The sequence below is a fragment of the Cinclus cinclus genome, chromosome 10 (genome assembly GCF_963662255.1).
Source record: "Cinclus cinclus chromosome 10, bCinCin1.1, whole genome shotgun sequence".
In the NCBI taxonomy this organism is placed as follows: Eukaryota; Metazoa; Chordata; class Aves; order Passeriformes; family Cinclidae; genus Cinclus; species Cinclus cinclus.
In genome coordinates this window covers 378,764-396,546 of record NC_085055.1, presented here as the reverse complement: position 1 = coordinate 396,546, position 17,783 = coordinate 378,764, and the positions used below count along the sequence as shown (strand labels likewise).

The 17,783-nt window shown below is 40.1% G+C and overlaps 1 protein-coding gene across 1 annotated transcript in view; it reads left to right on the top strand.

The window, feature by feature from the left end:
* Positions 1 to 17,453, top strand: part of WWTR1 (WW domain containing transcription regulator 1) — a 43,339-nt gene extending 25,886 nt beyond the window's left edge. Inside the window, exons 3-6 of the mRNA XM_062499057.1 lie at positions 10,615 to 10,802; positions 15,356 to 15,489; positions 16,044 to 16,156; positions 17,257 to 17,453. Coding sequence (XP_062355041.1) covers positions 10,615 to 10,802; positions 15,356 to 15,489; positions 16,044 to 16,156; positions 17,257 to 17,453 — 632 coding nt within the window. The remainder of the gene's footprint in view (positions 1 to 10,614; positions 10,803 to 15,355; positions 15,490 to 16,043; positions 16,157 to 17,256) is intronic.
* Positions 17,454 to 17,783: the final 330 nt, after the last annotated feature.

Sequence of the window (17,783 nt, the reverse complement as noted above, 5' to 3'; positions counted from 1 at the left end):
TTTCTACCTTTATTTCATCACCTGCCTTGTTTGCATATATGCAGTAAGAGTGTTGGTTATGCTACAAGATTTAGTGGGCAGTAGCAAACTATAATGTGAGTGTGGGTATCTGCAGAAGAAACCAGAATAAAATCTGAAAGGTTTGGGCATCTGCAGAGTGTCATAGCACATGGCAAAACTAACAATTGCTGTGCTGTGGCTTCAAACCACAGCTGCGTGTGGGTCAGTCTGTTTATAGTAGTGCTGCAATGGCCAAGAGGTAAGAATAGGACAGCAGGGTTTTTGTTCATACCAACTCCTCCACTTATGTTAACATCTGTTACTTTGTCCCTCATTGAAAAACACCAGTGCCCTAAATCAGGACACCGTACAGAACATTTTTCCCCTCAGTTTATTAGTGGAAGTGAATGAAAGCCAAATCCTGGGCTAAAACACATGCGTAATGAATTTTAGAGGACGGTCTTTCTTGAGATTCAAAGGATTAGAAATAAAAGTCTATACCTAATGAAAAGTCTGTTATTGAAGGTATTTCAGGTGCCCAATAAGGATATTTCCATAGACTTCAAAATCTGTCCCATTAAATATGGGTTGTATTTCATTCAGTACCCTTCATTATATATAGACATATATGATGAGATTCTACTTTTTTGTGTAGGTGTATATGCAGTTCTTGGCATAATGGTTCAGATGTGTGATTGAACTTCCCAATAGAAATAGTATGTAAAAATCTACATGGTGTCCATATTTATTTAATGCAGAAAACATTCCATCAATATGTCTTGGTGAACTTTTTCTCATTTTGATGGCTTTCAGAGGCACACTAAATGTGGCACTATTTTATTAAAAAAATATATCTTGTAAGATTTAATCTAGAAACTGTGTACATGCATGTGTATACACATAGAGAAATTACACAGAAAGATTGCAGTAATTTGCACAGAACACTGCAGCCTCTGAATACTTCATGGGGCAGTTTAAAATACATGTGGCTGTCATTTCCAGTGCTAAAGTAGAATGTCCCTGTTTTTGAATTGCCATAGCCAAAAGGTATGGGATTTCTGCTCCTCTGTGCTGGCAGCAGTGAAAATGCTCAGCCCTGTTCCTGGATCTAATCCCCACTGCAGGAGCTGTGGTGGCCTGGCAGCCAGAGCCACAGCCACAGCCAGAGCCACAGCCAGAGCTGAGCCACAGCCAGAGCCAGAGCCACAGCCAGAATTCAACCAGAGCTGAGCCACAGCCAGAACCAGAGCTGAGCCTCAGCCAGAGCCAGAGCCACAGCCAGAATTCAACCAGAGCTGAGCCACAGCCAGAACCAGAGCTGAGCCTCAGCCAGAGCCAGAGCCACAGCCAGAATTCAACCAGAGCTGAGCCACAGCCAGAACCAGAGCTGAGCCTCAGCCAGAGCCAGAGCCACAGCCAGAATTCAACCAGAGCTGAGCCACAGCCAGAACCAGAGCTGAGCCAGAACTGAGCCACAGCCAGAACCAGAGCCAGAGCTGAGCCAGAGCCAGAGTTGAGCCACAGCCAGAGCCAGAGCTGAGCCAGTGCTGAGCCAGAGCTGAGCCAGAGCCAGAGCTGATCCACAGCCAGAGCCTGAGCTGAGCCTGAGCCAGAGCCAGAGCCACAGCCAGAACCAGAGCTGAGCCACAGCCAGAGCCAGCTGTGCTTGTACCAGCATCTCACAGACATGGGTGGAGCCGTGGGAGCTGGACACCCAGCAGTGACTCTCTTCTGGCTCTAATTTTGTGACTTTGCAGCAAATGAAGTCTGGGCATCTGTCATTTGCCTTAGCTTTTTCTATTTTTATTTATTTGTTTGTTTGTTTGTTTGGGGATTTTTTTTTTGTACTGTAGGAACCAAAAGAATTTTTTCTTTTGACAATATACCACTTAGAAGGATTTAAGTATTTCAGGTCTGCACACTGGTCTGCACTTCCAATTACTAACACATGTGTTTTCCTTGTACCTCTTATGAAGATGAGGAAAATATGGTTTGTTTTGTAGAGTTTGTTGCTTTGGTTTATAAACTCCTTTCAGCAATATTTGCTGTGAATTGTACAAAGGCACTTACAAATATTTTATCAAAGCACAGAGTGTGACTAGATACCAAATGATAGTATGCCTGTGTTGGAGGCAACAAAAGCATATAGTGAAAGTTTGTTGAAGTTAGTAGTCATACTTTTAAAAATCTGTATTTTTCTACCTTTGCGCTTACTATGGTTTTATGTTGCCTATTTATGAATTATAGGTGAACACTTTATTACTGTTAGTTTTCGCACTAACATTTAAAGCACTGCCTTTTAAATGTTATGGAACAAAGGCATCGGGTGTTTTTCCCTTTGATGCATCTTGTTAAATTTACAGAAAAGTAATATATGCTAGGCAAGTTTCTGTGCTCATGTATACACCACCCCTAAATTCAGTGACATTTCATGAATGAAAAGGAAGATTTGTCACATAGATTGAAAGCACGTTCTTAGGTTAGCATATATTCAGACTTGTTCAATTTGTTTTTTCTTAACATTTTACCATCATTATTCTTCTAAGATGATTTGTAGATGTAAATACTTAGGAAAGCACAGCATTAATAGGAATGTTTTCAGTGTATGTTTTGTTGGAAGTGATCAGCCTTAGACTGAAGACAAGCAGAAACAGTGTATTTCTTGCACCTGATAAGGGCTTCAGAAGCTTCTTTTACTGTGATGCCCATTCTGCACAGATCCCAGTTTTCTGTCCATTGTAAACCAGAGTCTTTTCCAGCTAATTGACAAGGTGTTAACTGTCTCTTGCCAATCAGTTACTGCAGTAGAGGCAAGGGTCATTTGTGGAAGGAGGGGTTACTCTAGCTGCCTGTTGTAGTTGTCAGGCCCAGGTCCCTGCACAAGGAGAGCAATCCTTAGGGACCCCTGAGGTGTGCAGCTGCAGTGCACCAGGCTAAGGCTCACTCTGCTGCCTGAGTCTGAGCTGCACAAACCCTTCTCCCCCATGGCCTTCCCTGCTCTAAAAACATCGTGCAGCATGACTTTGAGCTACGTGAGGCAAGATTTAGAGGAAAAATAAGGTCCTTACAGGAGTTTATTTTTCAGGATTTTTAAAATTAAATGCTACTTGTTTTGCAGTCTTTATTCTACATTATGCAACACTCAAAACCATTGTTATTTCCATCCTTCTCCCTTCGAAGTGTTTTAAAGAGATTTCTTTTGTGATTGTATTCTTCATCCAGTGGGTAAGCACAATCTGGTCTTCATTTAAATATTTTTCAAATTTAACAATTTGCAACTCACTTTGCCATAAAATAATGAACCCCTCTAATAGTATTTATGTTTTCTGTATAAATTAGCTTGAATTTATGTGTGAGTTCCTTAAAAAGCTCATACAAAAAGAACATACTATCTGCAAAAAACCTTGGAAGACTTCTTGCCCACCCTGTGGCACAGTTGGATGTGGGACTTGGGCCTTGGAGCAAATAGCAGTTGCAAGGCACAGTTACTCTGTGTCCCACGAGAGTGACAGAAACCTGTGTTAAGCAGTGCCCAGAGTTTGCTGCTTTGAGAGTTTTGGGCACTTCCACTTTGCCGCTTTTCCTATGAGTTTGTTTGGGTGTGGATAGGGGCTTTCAGTTTACCTAACTGTGGTTAAAATTGGTGTTTGGTCTGACACAAGCCACCAAAGCCCAGCCAAATGGGGTGTCCCTGATGCTCCCCCTGCCCAGCCACCACTGTCCCCTCAGCCTCTGCCCAGTGGACACTCCAGCAGCAGCAATTCCAGAAAGGTGTGCCTGGTTTTACCCCTTCTGTTACAAAAGAGAACTTGTGTGATTCATCAGACTGTGCACAGAGATGGGATTGACGGGCAGAAAGGGTTTTAAATGCTGCAGTTACTTATGACCTGGCTGCCAGGGAGGGAGTGACAAGGTCTGGAGCTCAGGAATAAGCTGTGCTCTTCTAAGTTTTAGAGCTGAGCCATCTTCAATTACCCCCTCTGTTTTCTCTCTTGCAATGCATTATTTTCCATGTAAGTTTGGACAAGATGGCCTTTCAAGGTCCCTGCTGACTGGGGCTGTTCTGTGATGATAGTTGATATTTAGTATCTATTGATCTAGGTAATGCTGCTTTCAGAAAATGTACCTGGATCACTCTTATTTCTGTATACTGACATAGTAACTTATAAATATATATTCTCTTAGGTTCTGCCATAATGAATTCATTAATATGCACATTTGCAGGGAAAAATCATAAATAACGTTATAGTTCCAGTGTTCCTGTACTCTGTCTACATCTGGAGCAGATTGTATTACTTTATCTCTGTGCTAGTGGTTTATGAGCTGTCTGCTAGTCACATCCTCAAAGAGGTTTGATAAGAGCCTCATTAGTGCAGTCATTCAGGTGTACTGTGTGGAGGGACAGTTTCTGGGAGATCAGCATTAATGTTGTGAGCTCACAGAGCCACGTGGAGATTCCTGTTCTGCGGTAAGGACTTCTTTCCTGGATGAGTTTCCACACATGGCAGAGGCTGTGCACAAGTTATGGTTGTGTCCATCACAGAATATTTTAGGGGGGAAGGGGCTTTGCAAGGGCTCTAACACAGCCTGCTGCTGAGAGCAGGGTCAGCGATGGGAACAGAGCAGGAGCTTTGTGCACTCAGGTGTAGAAAACCTTTGTGACACAGGAGAAGGTCCTGGTGTAGTTCTCAAGTGTTCATCAGGAAGGAGACTGGCACCACAAAGGAAATGGATGCTCTGTCATCAGCACTGAGTGGAGAGTCACACACCCACGCACACACACAGACACTTAAGAATGGAGAAGAATTTCTGGCAGAGGGAGAAGAGTGCCACACATACTTCAGTTTGTTCTTGACATCTCCACTTTCATGTGATCAGATTATGTGTAAATACTGACTATAAGAAAAATAACATGGCTCATCCTGACAGAAGCTGGTAATACTTATCTCCACTTTATTGATCAACCAGTTCAGGCAGAAAACAGTGGAAAGCCTGATGTTAATTTGTTTAGGATCAGTGTATGCATTGATCCTAAGAGTTCAAACACATTTACTTCTTTTATCAAACTCCAGGTGAAAACTATTTAATTTTTGGTTTTCCTTTCTGAAGGAGAGAGCCTGTCCTCAGAAGGTGCTCTGTCAAGACCCACAAGCAGGCATGACCCATGTGATACAAGCAGGATGGCTTTCACTATTAATTCACTGGTTCTCTAAGATGAAGGACATTGGATATTACAGCTTAGATTTTTTTTTTATTGTGAAGAGCCTCTAATGCTTGTTGTTGAATAGGAAATCATCCATGAATCTTAGAAGCTTAGCTTTCATCTGTATGGCTGTTGGTATTTCAAATAGGTCTGGACAATTGGGAGTTACAGCACTTTACCTCTGCTTTCATTTTTTTTAACCAGCCAGGAAATCCAATCAATAAAACAATGCCAAAATCCTATCTAGGAACAATAAACACATGAACCAAAGTTTCCATATCCTGCCATGATAAAAGAGGTGTAACTACTATTGTTTAAGGATGATAAAAGGCAGTTTTGGTAACTATGTCAAAGCCATTCTCTGGAGATAACACAGAAACTCCCAAAGTGTTCAAAACCAGATGATATGTATTTTAGTGTTCACTAATGTCCAGGATTTTTCAAGTATTGGTTTGCATTGGCTGGAAATTCGGCTAGAAATCTGTGACACTGAGAGGAGAATATTTTTCCCTCTGTAATCCATACCCTCATACAGCATGCATGGTGGAAAGGCTTCCTGTTCCAGGTAATTCTTAATTACTGGATATCCTGAAAGAAGCAAACACAATTCATTTGTGGTCCCTGTGAATAATCTTGGCACCTGCTTCTGATGATTATGTACAGGAGAGCTGAAAGCATTATAGAGGACGTGCACGTTCTGTGGGAATTAGAGTTTTGTGATGCAACTCTCAAAATAAGGAGGGGGTTTTGGTTTTTTGCAATTAAAACCTCTAACAAGTGATTTATCAGGCAGATTTCAAATGGAGTAATTTATTTATGTTTAAGGACAGTGGTTAATAGGTCCAGAATCTAATAGGAATTAACTTCGGTATCAGGTGAATTAAATCAAAGGATACACATCTTTAAACCAGCAACTGACCATCTAGTAAATCTGAAGTGTTAAAGGTTGATGTGTTCAAGAGAGATGTTGGCATTTTTTCAAATTCTAGTCGTTTTAAATTTTGACACAAAGAAGTTCCTGTTGGTGTAAGCATTTCCCCTCAAGTAATCCAAACACATGCCAGTGCAAGAATGGAAGGTCGTTTCCATAGTTTCAAAGTGAACGAAATGCAAAAGCTGAAGATTGCATGAAGCAAAAGTAAAAATCATATATCTATATATATTTATTTATTATTTTAAATCTAAGAGTCATCAGTAATTAATCATTAACATTAAAGCTGTCTCTCCATCAGACAGCACCCATTATCAGTTTTTGTTACTGATTTATTGTTAAAAGTGCTGGCACAGTAAATCTCTAATCTCTTATATAACTTCCTGCTAAATCATAGCTTTGGTGTTGCACCTGCAGGTTGTTTGTATTGTTTTTTTTAATCTTGAATCATTGAAGATGGGAAAGATTAGTTAAATGTGACTATCACAAACCTTAGCAGTTGAAACTGTTGAGAAATCTCTACATAGCTATTTTCAGCTCAGAAATCTGAATAAAGCAGTCTCTGTGCACTGGCATAGTGCAACTTTTTGCTTTAATACTTTACAGATTTTTGGAACAAAATGCACCAGAACTGAAAAGCAGCATTTTTTGCTGACCTTGTTGGAAGGCTAATGCTTCTTTCTGGGAAATAAATGAAACAAGCAGTTCTTTGTTGGCAGGAGTGATAAAAGGAGGGGAGCCCAGTCTTTTTTTCTTTACAGTGTCATGACTAAGTCAGAACTGTAGTATGGCTGGGTTAATTTTTTTTTTGTTTGTTTGTTTTTAACCTTTGTAGACATTTGTTTTTCATCAGACTGTGTGAAACCTGGCTAGTTCATCTGAATTTGGGTCTGGGCTACCTATAAACAGAGCAGAAAGATACACAGCTGCATGCAGACACTTCGGACACTTGAATAATAAAATTTGGTACAATCAGTTCAATGCATATGTCAAAAATTATTGACATTTGCATGTTTTGGCTTCTGCAACTTGCAGTGTCTCTTGTCCACAAAATAATCCTTGCCTAGTATATATCTAGCAAAGTCATTAACAGAAAGGTCAATGTCAGAAAACCTAATTCACTAGGATATCATTATTAATTTAAAAGCAAACCAAAGCAATAAAATAATTCTTTTTCTTTCATCTAACTGGAAAAAGAAAACCACTAGGTCTAACTTGATGTAAGCTAAGTGGTTTCAATTTCATGGACTGCAATGAAACCATGGTTGCATAGTTCAGGTTTGAAACTTGGCTCCATATTTTTACTTGCTTTCATTTGGGCTGGATAATTGTGTAATGGCTGTTTATTGAAAGATTTACTTCATTTTGCAAAATAAATTTGGTTTTCCCCAGGAGAACTGAATCCAAGGCCACCCTGAGTCTGTCTGCTGTAATGACAAATACTTTTCTCCTCTTATGTTAGACCCAGTCTCCTTTACCACAGAGTGATAGATTTGAGCTTTCAAATATTTTTTTTCTTTGCAGAACTTCAGAAATGCTACACTGGAGTCTCAGGCCCTGCCTAGTGAATTGAAGCTTACTGAAGACCAATTGTTTTTGCTTAGTAACTTTTTGACCTCTCCAAACCAGTGCAATGGTCCCAAGGCAGCACAGAGCTCTGGAGGGAGGAGCTGTCAAGGGTCCTTGGTGTATCTGATGGTGTCGGGATACTGAGAGCGGGCTCTGTGCTGGGCAGCCTAGCTGGAATGTGAAATTCAGGTTTTTCTTTTTTAATCCAAACTCTATTATGTTCCTCATACCATTCAAATACAAGCTCAGAACTGAAATATAGGTTAAAGCAGGCATTACTAAAACCTCATAAACAGCACAACAGATGTGCCATATGATTCTATCACAAGGAACAGAGATTTGTAGAATGTCATTATTTGTTATGATGCCTAGAAAGGCTGATAAGAGGCTGGAACAGAGACTAGACAGAGTTAAAAGAATAAAGTAGATATTTATTAAAAGACCTTTAAAGGATACACTGTGGGTAGTGCAAGGGCCTGGCCATGGCTACACCAAAGATGGACCCAGGATGGATCCCAGTCACGAGTTTTCACACTTTTATCAGTTCTGATCCATTTCCACATTGGCTTCATTGTCCAATCCCAGCTCCAGATTCTGGAGTCCCATCCTCCCAGATTCTCTCCTCAATTCTCTGCTCTTTGCACTTTTTTGGAGCTGAAGCTGCAGCGGTGTCCTTGGTTCTGGGGCTGGAAAAGGACTGTTTTATGTGACTGAGCTGTGGGCAGAACTTGGAACACTTTGTATGGAGTTCAGAGTTACATACTAATGTGGTGCAGAATTGGGAAAATATGGAAGCTAAAACTTAACACATCAGTTAAGTTGCTCACTGGGGCTGACTCAAGACTTTCCTTTCACTGGGCTTGTTAAGTCCATTAGTGACAAGGAGTTATCAGCTGTACACCAATCCACTTTTACTGCCTGGGTTCAGTTCTGGCTCAGTTGAGCAGTTCCAGGAAAAGCACTTAGGTAAAATATTTTTCATAAACTAAGCTCAGATATATAGCACAAAGGTAATTTGTCCATTGTTTGGATTCTTTTTATTATACTTAAAGACTTTTATTTATTCTATTTAAAGATTCAGTATTAATTTGAAGTGTAGACAATATCAGACCTGTCAAGCATGCTTAAAAGAATCCCAGGTACAGTATTTTTCTGTTTTCCATATGCATATCATTGTAACTCTACCCTTAAGAAAAGCAACTTAGTCTATTCCATTTTTTATCCTTGTTGTTTGAAAAACTGATACAGTTAAAATTGGTAAAGCAGTAAGAAGTCTTAGCCCTGTAACAGCTGTATCATCACACTGCCACACTTTTTTTGAAGAGACTGGTGTTCTGCCCGGGTGCTGAGGTTTGCCCAAGTAGGTAGGGTTGCAGGACAAAGCCTACCTGACATTACCTACAGTGTTGCATATGAAATTGTATGAAGATCTAGCCCAGGTCTGATAGAATCAGAATCATCAAATCATTTGGGTTGGAAAAGCCCTCAAAGGCCATAGAGTCTCACCATCAACCCAGCACTGCCAAGGCCACCACTGACCCATGTCCTCAAGTGCCACAACCTCACAGTTTTTAAGTTCCTCAAGGGATGGGGACCCTACCACTGTCCTGAGCAGCTGTGCCAGACCTGGACAAACCTTTTGGCAAAGAAATTTTCCTAATCTCCAATCTAAGCCTCCCGTGGGATGACACACTGGCATCAATCTGTGCAGTACCCTCCAGAACACCTGGTTCTGGAAATAAGTTGCAAGGATGGTTTGGATCTGCTTGCATGCTTTCCACAAGGTCCAGAAGGATTTATTAGTGTGGGCTCTGCACCACCTACAGGTAATAAAGCTGCCCTGAGATCCAGAGATATCCTGAGTTATCTGGAGGTAACTCAGGACTAACTCACACCCAGTCCATGCAGCTGGACCTGATCTGCATTAGTAATAAATCTAAACTGGGTTCTGAACAAACCACAGAGTTAAAATGTTTAAAATTCACTGTGTTTCACTCCTGGCTTATCTCGAGGATATCAATGCTGGATGTTATTTTTAGCACCATAAACAGGAAGAAATTTGTCTTGGTAAGTCAGTAGTGATAGTGTTGTCTGAGGTGACAAGGCATTCTATTAGCTTTGTGACATGCTGGCACCAGAGTGACACACAGAGACAGCTACACAGACTTGCAATTTGTCCATCTCACAGAGAATTCTGCTCTGATTTATTGTTTCTGAATTTGATAAGAAAAGATGATGCTGATTTAAGAAACATTAACAATCGAAACAGCATTAAGTTGCTCAGCAGCAGCCTTCTGTCAGCAAGTGAAGGGGTTTACCTGGGTATAACTCAAGTTTGCTTATTAAAGGTCCTGTTTCCAACCCTGCCATCTATGATGTTCTTCCCCTGTCAGCCTTGTAAATATCTTACCAAAGGTAGGGGATTGATGGGTCATATCCTAACAGATAAGGTTTCAGATGTTAATTGGAAATTACTTCTGGTAGTAATAATAATAATAATAATAATAATAATAATAATAATAATAATAGATTTAAATCCATCAGTAAAGAAAATGTTAAGTTGAAATATTTTTACTAGCTTACTGCCTATTATAGGCAGACATTTTTAGGAATTTTCAATTTAAAAAGCTTTCATGTTATTTACTAGTTCATTAGGTAAATATTTTAACAAACCAGGATAAATATAAATATTTCTGTATTGTAACTATTCTTGTTTGATACATCAGACCATTAAAAATCATTTATTAAGCAATTGCTAGTGCAGATCTTGCCAGATGGAGTAGTTCTCAGAATCATTTGAAGTACAGTAGTTCTAATAACGCTCCCGTAAGTGAGCAGCATGTGTCCTGGCCCTCTGGTAGCTGAAAGCACAGTTGTGCCCAAGGTGCCATGAGTTGTTGTCTCTCCCCAGTGGCGAACGTGCAGCCCCAGCTGCCCCCCAGCTCAGCCCTGCCGCAGCAGAGCCGCCCCCCGCAGCCCCCGGCGCTGCTGGCCCTGCCCGCAGCCTTGGCCACGCAGCAGCAGCAGAAACTGAGGCTCCAGAGAATCCAGATGGAGAGGGAGCGAATTCGAATGCGTCAGGAGGAGTTACTGCGACAGGTAACACCAACAGTAGTCTTACTTTGTTCAAGAGCATTTAGTTAATGCTAAATTTTTAGCAAGTACAGTTAGTAACTCTGTTACTTTATGTCAAGACTAACTATGGTTTTACAGAAGAGTTACCAGAAAGCTAATATAAACAGATAATTTCATTTCTTTTCCCTGGAAACTAGCACTGAAGAGAACACGGAATGCTGTCAGTCAGAAGTTATGGACCTGGTATCTTTCTTACCAGTCCTTAATAGCCACGTAGTCAAATTCTCTTCTGTGTCTCTCTGTAAACAACTAGGGCAACTAACACTGATTCATGTGCAGTTTAACGTTGTTTCCGTAGGAGACCGTGTTCATACTTCACTGAAGATAAAGGAAGAACGTATGGCATTATTCCTGACTCCAATCCCTACTCTCTTACTTTGAAGCCTTTGCCTTTTAGTTAAAATAAAATCACGTTCACATCTTACATGAATACCTCTGATCTGAAGACTTTCCAGAATTGGTTTTTGTGGATGATTTGTCTATTGTTCTGTTTCTTAAGTTTCAGTTCTATATAATGACTCATATTATACAAAACAGATTTGTAACTTCCTTTATACTGCCTTAAAAGAAATTAAGTTTAGGAATTGTGTTTCATTTGTTACAGACAAGTCCAGTAGTGGTGTTGTGTTTTTATGGCATATTAATTCCTTAGTGGAAAAAAAATAAACTGCTTCTCTCAGAAACGGCATGAAAGAAGTACACTTTATCAAGAAACTTATAATTATTTGTGGCCTTGCAAATGCTGCAGTTAACAGTTCTAAGTAGCTTTAAAAATGGCAACTTTCACAAGAGTAAGGTGGCAGTCCCTGACATGGGCGGTGCTGTCAAGTCTTCTGTGTAGTTTCTCCTTTCCCATCAGGAGCTTATGACAGAGATGAGTTTGAGAAGAGAGCGAGAGATCGGGAGCTGAGTCATGATTGTCATCGTGCTAACAACAAGTTTAGCTGTTTTTACTCTTTTTGGCTCTATTCTTGATTCAAAACAAGAGCAAGTTAGTCTTCAAAACAGTTGTGCCAGTAACACAAGACAGGGTTTTGCTGCTTTGCTGATGTTCAAACTGATTCATTCAGAGCACTCTGCAGCTGTGCTGTACTCAGTCAAGACTCCCAGTTACTGTGGGAGTAAGTACCCCAGTACCACCCTGCCCCTGTGGTGTTTGTTGAAGCTCCACATCACATGAAGCAGTACAGCATCACTTTGCATTACTGAAGTTTTTACATCTGGTGTAACTCGGGGAGGAAAGCAAGATGCAAAGTCTCTTCTTCCTAACAGAATGTTGTGGACTTCCTTCCAGTAGCCTCAGTACCCTGAACCCTGGCAGCTGAGGGCACAGTGAACCCCTCGGGTCATCCATGTCCACGCACAGTTACTCCTGTCCTGACCCTCCCTTGCTGTTTTTGCTTTTCTAGCGTAACCTAAGGGGTAAATGCTGAGTAAGGGTGTATGCTGCTGCTGCTAGCAGCTGTGAGGAGGTGCAGAGCATTTGAATGAGAGGGGAAGGATTCTTTGTGGAGGGTCACAAACCTTTCAGCCCAGCAGCAGCTGCTGGCTCCCCACAGCCATTCCTGGCAGCAGCTGCTGGGTGGAGCAGCATGCCCAGCTGGGAGCTGCTCATAGCTCTGGGAGCTCTTGGCTTAGGGAGTTTATTTCCTTCTTTGTCCTCCTCTTCATGAAGTTGCTAAAACCCAGAACTCTAGATTGAGTACATGCAAGAAGGGCAACATTTCAGAAAACCAGTATGACAGCATCTATTTAAAGGTTTCCTTACTCAGTTTTGTCATTCTAGAAGGAGTTAATGTTCTTTTTTACTAATTTGGCTTTTGGCCAGCTTTCCAAAGGAAAAGAGAGAATCTGCTTGCTGCTTAAGAGCTTATTGGAAATGGAGGTTGGTGGAGGTGATGCCAGTCAGAAATCTCTGACAGGTCCTGCCGAGAAGGTGCCCCAGCACTTCTCTGTGTGCACCAGGGCCATTATGCACTGTATTTGGAAGGGTACAAATAGTCCCAAAAAGGCAACGCTTCTCAGAGGCTTCTTTCAGGTCTGGGGCCTCCTGTTGAATAAATTGTCCACAGAAGGGTACCGGGGCTCAGAAGAGGCTGAAGAAGTAGTGGAGGGACATGCAGAGGAATATTTATCACTGTCTTGTCCTCAGAGAGTAGGCCTTTACTAGCCTGCTACAACCTGGAGAGAAAAATGCTCCTTCCACTGCACAGACTGGCCAAGGGTGTGATTTAGTGGTGGCACAGGCAATGTCTACATCTCTTGCTTTCCACCCTAAGTATGAGGACTGGAAGAAGGGGTATTGCATCTACCTGCAATGTAAACCCACTATAAAAATGATCTCACTTATCTCCCCCAGCTGTAAATGAGGGTTTGGCAACTAAGGATGGAGCTCAGGTCAGCTCTGCCAAGGAGAGTTCCGGGAAATGTGACAAGAAAGTTCTGGGTTCGTCTGGCATACAGCTAGAAAAGGGTTTACATCAGAACTGCATTCTGAGGCAGAATCATTCAACTCACTTTAATGGTGTGAAGTTTTTAAAGTGTTTTGAGGGTAACCACTCATGAAGTTTTTGGCATGACTTTGTGATATCAGAATACTGTGGATTTTTATATTTTATTTTATTAATTATTTTGAAAGTCCTTTTTGGGTTTATGTATGTCATGTTGCCAAGCAGATCATTAAGGGCATTTGGTCCTTTCTTAGCTGAATGCCAGAGAGGGTCTCTGCTTGCCAAAGTGGAGGGACCCTCCTGCATTCAAAGACTGAGAGCTCACTGGCATGGCTGAGACAGTAATACTGCCACTCACAGGGCTGTGGGACATCTCTGCTATTTTTTGCCAGACTTTTATCCTAGGGTAGAATATTTACAAATATTCTTCTTAAAAGCCTTGTAGTCATGCTTGGAATAGAGAACAGGACATTATAAGAATGTATAATACAGCTGTGGGCATTGTGTGGTTGATCCACTACTCCATTTCCATTGCTATAGTCCTGTCAAAGGAGCAAAGGAATCTGACATCTGTAGTAGCACTAAAATTGCAATGTGACTTCTAAATAAATGACCTACAACAGAAGAACATATGTCACATATGGTGGAGCCAGTACTCTGTCTGCTTCCCCAGCCAAATCTGACTCCAGTGCGCAAGAGTCTGTTGTTCCATATTTTGAAAATACACATGGAGTTAATATTAAAAGCAACATGCAATATGCTGAAATAGAGACATGGGAGGTGGGCTATTCCCCAAGGGAGAGTAGATCAGGTAACTCTATAATAAATGTGGTGTTTCCTGCAACAAAGAAGAGACAGGAAGTTAGATTATGCAGCTGATAGTGGGAGTTTTTCTTTAGTGTGCTGCAGGCTTTTCAGTTTACAAATGTTTTACTTTGGAAGGCCTGTCTAAACCTTGTGTGGCTGTAGGTGCCATTCTCATATTTTAAAAAAGTACTGAAAATATCTGCATGTAGATGGCTAAAAAAAGGTACCTTCCCTTTCTCTGAGGTTTGTACATTTTCACAGACTCTAGCTGATTAAATTCTAAATAGAAATGTCACCATTAAAATTGTCACTTGACAAATTTAATCATAAGCATAACCTATCATACATAAGCTATTAAGAATCTTAAGAATGCTTGTTCTTAATACTTGCTAAATACTGACAACATCTAATGTAAATTATAATTTATCAATTAATATATTGATAATTTTGTTATAAAGGAAACATTGCATTAATGAGCACAAATATGTGTTACATTATTCACAAAGAGACCAGACCACTCCTCCTCAATGGAAAAAGAAAAATTGAAAACATAGTAAAACATCTTATTCTAGCCTTGAAAACCTGTTAATCCTTTCCATACTGGGGAGACTGAATGATTGATTCAGAGGAGAGAAGTTTTCTACTAGCATTTAAATTAAATATTTGTTTTGCTTTTTTCATTAAAAAAAAAGTTGAGTAAATTATGGTAAACACAGATACAGCTTTATTATTTTAAGGTCTTAGAATTTTTGTTTGGAACATCCCGTTGGAGTGAGACAACCTCTATATAGAACTGTGTACCACTAGATGTCATGGGTGTTTTGCAGAGATAATGCTGGAAGAATTTATCTTTCAGGAAGAGTTGTGAATTGTTTTCTTTGGCTGTGATTGCTTGTTTGTCATCCTGCAGGCAGGATGTGTGTTCATTCTAAAGATCATTGAATCACAGTCTTGGTTCCAGTGGTTTTCTTGTAGCATGTTAAGTACTTTGTGGTTGCTGAATTACAGGCCTGGTTTCCAGACATGGTAGAACTGACAGCTAGATTCTGTGCAGGTGGGTATGGGAGACACTGTCTGTCTACATCAGGATTTTCTTCATATCAGTGTAAACAAATACTCATCAGTGACATAACTCAGAGTTACTTTCCTTCAGTGTATATGTTACGTAATTGTAACTTGTATATATTATGTACTTGTTACAAGACTACAGTATTTCTGAGTTTTGGAATAACCATTCCCATATATTATTTGTCTTTTCAGGAAGCTGCTCTTTGCAGACAACTTCCTATGGACTCAGAAAACATGGTCCCAGTTCAGACAGCTGTGAACACCTCTGCCATGACACAGGACATGAGGCCTATTACAAATAATGGATCTGATCCTTTCTTGAGCAGGCAAGTTCATTCTTCATCATTAGGTAATTGCTTCTGTTGCCTTCTCTAGACTGTTACAGCTGTCCCTTTAAAATAGTCCCTATATCATATTTTTTTGTTTACTTACTGCAAACAGGGGGTATGGCTGAGTGGCTGACCTGAAATCTTTCAGTTTATGCTTCAAGAAGGAATCTTAGAAAAAGCAATACAGTTGGAACAGGTGGTTTTAATTCTGCTGTTACTGTATGTAGAAGACTAGGTAGAATCGGTACATTACCTAAGTATAAATACACACAGCTTTTTAGGCTGTAAGAACTGATTTCAGCTAGAGAGTTATATATGCATGTGTGTGTTTCAAAATTTAAGAGTGGCCTCAATTGAATTACTTTGTTGTTTGGGCTGATGTGACCCAAATATGATATTGGCTGACCAATGGCCAACAGTTGAGGATGAGGCTTAATGACTCAGTATCTGTTTCATATGTGTAACCTACTGTGCTCCCTCCCAACCCTGTGCTCAGGAACTGTGTCTATCAGAGCGTCTTTACTGAGTCTTTTCCATGTTTCAATTTGTAGTGGGCCATACCACTCCAGGGAACAGAGTACAGACAGTGGCTTGGGATTAGGATGCTACAGTATACCAACAACACCTGAAGATTTCCTCAGCAACGTTGACGAGATGGATACAGGTAGAATACTAGGATTTAGCTTAAAGTATAGTCCAGTTAATAACTGTGGATTATGACTAGTAATGTTTTATAATTGCATAACTGAATAATAATCTCTGTCTTTCCTGTCCAAGAGAACAGACTGAGACTGTGGGAGAAACTGCCTAGAAAGTGCTCAGTGCCCAGAACATTCTCAGCTTTAACTTAGATCCAGATTCTACTTTTTTACCTCAGACTGATATTAAACAGAATACATAAAACCTGGAAAATGCGAGCCTTAATTTCTGTTTTCATACCATTGTCCATGGTAGGGGAAGTAAAAACATTGTTTTGGGTTACATGTACAAATCAATACATTTTCTAACTCTGGGAAATCAGTCTTGTTTGTAAGTCTTTACATTGGTGAAATCGGATTTGCCTTCAAACTGAATGTATTTACCTAGCTTACATTTTGATATGTATTTATTTTATGTTAGTGTCCTCATAGTGTTTAAAACACTAAAATAATTTACTAGGAAATCAAGGGTTTTTTCAGAGAGTGAAATTCTCAGCATTTCCTTACCTAAATTTCCTTTTAAACTCATCAGAAATTTGGTATTATGCAGAGAATTAAAAGTTTATCTATTAAATGTTTTCATGCTTGTTCTTATTAATTTATGGTGTGTGTGTGGGGGGGGTGGAAGAGTAGTATTATGGATCTAAATTGCTGTAAAGCCATTTTTTCAGTTCTTTCCTATGGACAGCATTGCCTTTGGTGTAGAGATCAGGATGGAGGTGTGTGCTGTATCAGGATGTGTGAAGGTCCTTTGTTGCTCCCAGGGCACACCAGAAAACAAACTTGAAACTATCCTGCTTCCCAAGTGGACAGCCAGAGCTAGATGCTTTGAGCACTGCTGGAAAGGACCCTTTGTGATTCTGAGAACAAAGCAAGGATGTGAAATTATTCTTAGAAGTATATGTACTATGCACCTAAATACAGTTTTGAGATAATATTTGTGGTGAATAGGAGTGCTCACAAGTGCTTATGGGAAAGGCGGGAATCAATTTTTATGTCAATTCTGTTGTTTTAAATTGCCCACAGTAAGTTTGGTACTTCAAAAGTTATTCTTTACTTTTCCTAGGAGAAACTGTAGCACAGACAACAATGAACATAAATCCACAGCAAACACGTTTCCCTGATTTCCTCGACTGTCTTCCAGGAACAAACGTTGATCTTGGGACTCTAGAGTCAGAAGACTTGATTCCTATTCTCAACGACGTGGAGAGTCAGTTGGAGTCAGTGCTTAACAAAAATGAGCCCTTCCTTACCTGGCTGTAATCAAGCAATACTTATTGGGCCTACAGTGCAATTCAGATTTGTTTTTTCTCTTGAGGTAGGCATAGAATATCTGAATAGCCTCAAGAGATACAACATACTGCCTTATTGACTTTTGTTACATCATCTTTATGGTCAGTTTATTATCTGTCTGGATTTTTTTATACTAATTTAAGTATAAAATGAATATTATATATATATAAAATACATACATGGATATATATTCCGTAAAAAAACCCCATACCACTTTACACATCTGTGTACTTTTTTACCTTTTCAAACCAGGCAGAAACACTTCACTTTTAGGACAGAAAGTGGCTGATGCTTGTGTAT